Source organism: Impatiens glandulifera, chromosome 5, assembly GCF_907164915.1.
Source record: "Impatiens glandulifera chromosome 5, dImpGla2.1, whole genome shotgun sequence".
Taxonomy (NCBI): Eukaryota; Viridiplantae; Streptophyta; class Magnoliopsida; order Ericales; family Balsaminaceae; genus Impatiens; species Impatiens glandulifera.
The window spans coordinates 34,192,271-34,198,270 of NC_061866.1; the positions used below are offsets into that span (position 1 = coordinate 34,192,271).

The 6,000-nt window shown below is 22.8% G+C and overlaps 1 protein-coding gene across 1 annotated transcript; it reads right to left on the reverse strand.

Annotated features, from left to right (window-relative positions):
* Nucleotides 1–721: 721 nt before the first annotated feature.
* On the reverse strand, nt 722–3,215 carry LOC124940349 (probable WRKY transcription factor 50). Its single transcript, XM_047480862.1, has 2 exons — nt 2,731–3,215; nt 722–1,062 (listed from the first exon to the last, which is right to left on the reverse strand). The coding sequence occupies exons 1-2, from the start codon at nt 3,132–3,134 to the stop codon at nt 891–893; spliced, it is 576 nt and encodes a 191-aa protein (XP_047336818.1). The 5' UTR covers nt 3,135–3,215; the 3' UTR covers nt 722–890.
* Nucleotides 3,216–6,000: the final 2,785 nt, after the last annotated feature.

Genomic DNA, 6,000 nt, shown 5'->3' on the forward strand with positions numbered 1-6,000 from the left:
GAAATATTCGTCACAAATTTCGAGATGAAACATATTCTACGACGAAAGATATTACATTAAAAATGTCGTCACAATATAACATACATGAAAAAACGTCACAAATATTTCTGACGAATTTATATTCGTCGAAAGATTTAGCCGAAATACTATACAAATGAAAAATATGTCTTTTTGTATACTACTAGAAAAATAAACCGAAAAATATGTTCACATAAATGCATGCTCAATTTGAAAAAGTATCCGAACTATATATGAGTTTGAATTTTTTTTATTTAAAAACTACTTTTATTTTAAATATCTTGTTCTGAATATATATTTAATTATGCATATGTTAAAAAAATTAATAATATTTGTATGTTCAAAGTGTTTTGAATTAGGCCCATAGTTTAGATAAAATTATATTTATTCTAAAAATAAATAAATAAAAAATGAAATCATTTTTTTAGCACTACATTGAATATTTTGGAATATTTGAACAACATTAATTTTATTGATTTATATTGTGTAGTGAGTTCTCCCAATTGTATAGTTACACAAACCAAATTGATAAAAAAAATAATCAAACCTAGGAAAAACACTACGTACTCCACTTATTACTTTTGTTCAAGAAATAAAAAACTTTCATTAGATAAGTATATCACTCCAATAGAGTGATATTAAAAAAGCCATCAAAACGGCTAGAATCCAAGAAAAAATGATATGAGACTCCATATCATTTCAAATATATGTCCCTTAAAACACAAAAGAAATAAATTTTGATTAATATAAAATTTTCAAATACATATTAAGCTAGTAGCTAGAGGTCAATTCCAAACCAAACCAAATAATATTCTATGTGTATTACAAGCGAGTATTTGTCTTACTCATGATATGTCGACTTTCTAAGTGGTTTAATCAGAAATGGTGCATGTTTCGACAAGACGGAGAGAAGAGGAGACAGTAGAAGGTGTATGGTGATTGTGAACTCCATCGTATGTTGTTATGACATAGTTTGGATCATCTCCGTCTCGTTCCACCCTCTTCTTCACATTGCACCCTCCATTTGTGCATTTATAGTAATTCCTGTTTTTTTTATTTACATGAGTTACAATAAATACAATTTAGAGTTACAATAAATACAAACGACCCTTTTAAACAATATATAATAAAAAAAATGTAATTATTAATTTCTTTATTTTATTGAATTTTTTTTATTAATTTGATTTGTAAATTGAAAGTCTTACCTAGTTCAAATTATATGCAATATTGAACTAATACAAATATAACAAAAACAAATATATATATATATATAATAGAAAGGAAATATATGTTTATAATGTGAAATTTTTTATTTGATTTAATTTATAAGTTTTTGTTGCGATGTTTAATATCTTGATTATTAGAATGAATGACCATACTCATAACATTTTTAAATCGATAGATTTGTTTTAATATGAATCGAGCTTAAAATTTCTTGATATTTAATGCTAATGTATTATTGTAGATTTAAATTTGAATATAACTCATTCTTAAATCATAGTTTGACATATTATGATTTTTCAATAAAATATAACTACTCTTGTTTATAAAACAAAGATACTATGGGATTTTTATCTTTCTTGAGGATCAAAACCATAATTTAGATAAATATGTAGGATTAATTTACAAAAGTCATAATCATATTAAAATTAATTTAGGTTATGATTTTTATACCCAAATAAAATCTATTTCTAGAGAATATTTGAATCATAATCTAAAAAATTAAAAATATAATAATAATAATAATAATAAATAAATAAATAAAATAAAAATTTTATGTTGAACAAAAAAAATCATTTATATAATTTTACTGTTTTAAAATGAAATTGTAATTATATATAACAATTTGTGATAAAAACTTTAATTTATATGTTTCTAAAATAAATTTATATTATAATTGAACTGTAATCTATTTTCATCCAATTCAAATTGCTCTGGTGGGTTATAATTCTCTCTAATGTTTGTAATTTTAATTTATTATTTGTTTCTTTGTCAAAGTTAAAGTTTGTCTAAATTTAATAATAATGCTTAAATTACTGTGTATTTTTAATAAAATGATACTTAACTGTTTCCAAAAAAACTATAGTCTATTTCGGTTTTGGGTTATTTAAGTAACTAAATAAATCAAACATTGTATCACTTTTCTCGATCCATTAAATCACTCAATTTATTAATCAAAATATTAAAATACTTTTAATTAAAATTATTAATTTTTTTATTTATATATATAATATCCTTTAAATCATCATTTCTTCTCTTTTCCAATCATTTTATAAAAAAAAAAAATTATAAAAAAAAAACTCAAAACAAACCCTATGAATTCCATTTGGTAAATGATTATCAATCTAATAAAAGACTGCCCAACTACAAATTTAATAATTCCTCATTAAATATAATAAATAAGGCCTCTTCGAGTTTTTTAAAAAAATTATTCAAAATTAATTTTTCAATCAATCAATTCTCAACAATCACATTACTCATTTCATTAATCAAAATACTAAATTACTCTCTATTTTAAATTATTATTTTTTATTTTATTCATATATATCAATACCCTTTAAGTTTTTTTTATCAAAAATAATCATCACCTTCTCAAAATCATCATCAATCATTACCATTTTTCCTCTCTAAATTTTTTTCAAAAATCCCAATTCAAACAAGGCCTAACCCTTTGAACATTATTATTAAGAAAAAAAATAAAAAAAGAATTACCTTGGATTGGGGCTGCTTTTGACAATCTTCTTACCATACTTCCTCCACCTAAATCCATCATCAATAATCTCCATCTCCGACTTTGTTTTAAACGCAATTCTAGAATTCGCCGCACGATTATTCTTGCCCGCTGCTGCTGCTGCTGCATCTCTAGGGTTTCTGCTGGAAATTGACCCTGGAATAGGGGAAGAGATAATATTAATATCCGGCGGTGGCGATGTAGTGGTGGAGTTATCGGTTTTAATAATGGAGGATGAGACATTGGTCCAGGTATAATCGGGGAAAACATAGTCAGTGAACTGAAAATCGGAATCGGAAAACTGCATTAGAAAATCGGAGGAGGAGGAGGAGGGATCGTGAAGAGGGTAGTTGACGGGTGGGAGAGAGGGAAATTGATGTTCCATTTTTGGATGGAAGATGATGAGTAAGATGTTCTTGAGTCTCTTCTTCCTTCCTTCTAGTGAAGTGCTATATGGGGTGACAGGGGAGGGAAGAAGAGAAGGAGGAGGAGACCTTGACTAAGAACATCAAATCAGTTCTAAATTTAAATCTAAATCTAAATTAATTAAACCACCCATTACATTCTCTTTATAAACATTTTTAGACAATTTCTTTTTTTATGTGGTTTTAATCAAAGGGTTTTTATTTTTATTTAGAAAAGTATCTGGTTTAGTAAATAAATAAATGAAAAGTAGAAGTTTATCTGGATTTGGATTATTGTAATATCATGATATTTGAATAAATAACGAGCGATAATGATTTTGAATGAATGTTTAAATTTTTTAATTTTTTTTTAAGTATTAATATATAATGATAAAATAAAAAAAAATCACATCACTTCTTTTTCATTAATATCATTACTCAATTTATTTTTGTAAAATTTATATTTTATTATTATATATTAATATATATTTTTTAAATCTTTTTATTAAATAAATTATCACATTTTTAAAATCATTACTTTTTAAATGATTAGTTTTTTTAAAAAAAACATCAATCCAAACAAGATCTAATTTAACTAAATTTTTGTATTGATATAAATTAAGTGATTTCATTATTAAAAAAAACTCATTTTTAAACTTATTTGTGTATAAATGTAGAGTACTCATATATATAATATGTAATTCTTTTTCAACCGAAAAAATCATTCTCAAATTCAAAATAATATTTTTATAATATTATAACTTACATCAACTTTTATAACTTTTATCATCTCATATATTTATAATGTTATAAATTACACCACACTATTTTAATATCATTCAATTATTTTAAATTTGATTGTAAATTAATTATAAAAATTTATTAAAAATTCTAAAATTATAATACACAAACTAAAAAATATATATATGAGATTGAAATAAAAAATTATTCTTATAAATAAAAAGATGCAAATATAAAATTAAATATATAAGAAAAATATTTTGTATATAATTCTAACAAATTTTTTATACATTAGACTCCATATTTAAAAAACAATACAAACTAACCCAAAAAAAGTAAAAGATAAAAACTATTAACATGTCAATATTAAAAGGACTCATTTATAATTTTAAAAAATAAATATGTTTGTGAATAGTAAAACACATATAATTTAAAAAAAGAGAAAATAGTGATACCCATCTTGGTTTTGAGTTTGAGTATTAGCTGGATAAAAGAAATCTATTTTGAGTTTGTGTTTGAATGTCCATTAGAGATGGTCTAAAAAAATGTAATAAGAAAATTTTGGTAAAACACTCTATATCAAGTTTGATGGATATAATGTGTTATTAAGGAATTTTATTATGTGTTTTTATTTTAATTTTGTTTGATAAAAAAATAAGTTATTTGAATTTTTAATTAGTTAAATTATTTTAATTATTTTTTATTTAAAAATTATTTTTATATTAATTGAATGACTATATGTGATAGTAAACTTTTGATAAAACTAAAAAAAATAAAATGTACTCTCAATTTTTATTTTCTTGAAAAAAAAATATGAGCACAAGAGGTTAAACACATTATCCGCAAACCTACTTAATTATTTAATCAGGCGGAGAACTTATCGACGGGTTCGAATCCAGGACCTCTGCTAGAAGAATGGACGTGATAAGTAAACTTTTGATAAAACAAAAGAAATTACATTTGCACTTTCAATTTTCATTATTTTGGGAAAAAAATGTGGAAAAAAAAGAGTTTGGTTATAATGAATTATTTGGGATTATTTTCATCACTATAATTTTTGTACCATCTTATTACTCATAAATCTAATTATAAACAAGTATTGGACAAAAAAAACATATTTTTTCACAATGAAAGAATCTTATTGCTACAATAAAAATAAATGGCCGAAATATTATTTGAGTTAGAATTTATGTTGATTTTATTATATGAATCTCATCTTTTAAATCACGTTATTTAAATATCGAATTTTAATTTTTTTTAGTTATTTGAGAGTTTTTTTACAAAGTTATACTATCTACTATCTAAAGACTCTAATGAGTGTTTTCTTACCCTAGTATTCAAATAGTCGAATTTAATTCAAACTTATAAAATAATAATAATAGAGAACGTAAATTTAGTGTCATGAATGATGTCGGGATTGATGTGTCATCATTTGAGTAAAATTGAAAAATAAAATTTCTCTTTCATATTATATTTCAAATTCACTTAAATCGACATCCTTCTTGATACCAAATTTGAACTCTCTATTATTACTCTCATACAAATGGCCTCACGAATGCTCATTAATAAAAAATAAATAAATAAAATATTATTTAAATAACAAAATAAACAATTAAATAAGTAAAAGAGATGACTCTTTTTTAATATAAGACTAGTTTTATTCTATTTATATCTTTAACTTATTTGTTGAATAATTATATAAACTTGATATTATTAAAACTTATTCATTAAACACTTATTTATGTTTGATTTATTTATTAAGCACTTAAAATTAAATCAAATTAGCCTATATCATAAACAATTTTGGTTAAAAATCATTGCTTGAGTTTAGTGCAATCATTTATTATTTTAAAATGGTCCGGAAAAACTCAAATCCACACATACCACAAGAACATGATTCATGTGTTCTACTATTAAATTATAAACTTTTATTTATTTTTTAAGTGCAATAATTCTTATGCTTCAATTTTCTTCTAATCCATATAGAGAAGAGAGTATATTTTATAAAGAATTTGATCGTAGTATTTTATTTTGCTAAAAACAATGTGTAAAAACTTCTTATATCTTGATTTTTATTCTATTTTTCTATTTATTCACAAACTTTAA

What these genes read in the sequence shown, in the direction of transcription:
- LOC124940349 (XM_047480862.1), bottom strand. Translation starts at nt 3,134, where the DNA reads ATGGAACATCAATTTCCCTCTCTCCCACCCGTCAACTACCCTCTTCAC. An exon ending in AAAAGCAGCCCCAATCCAAG is followed by an intron (nt 1,063 to 2,730) that starts GTAATTCTTTTT and finishes TAAAAAAAACAG; the next exon opens with GAATTACTATAAATGCACAA.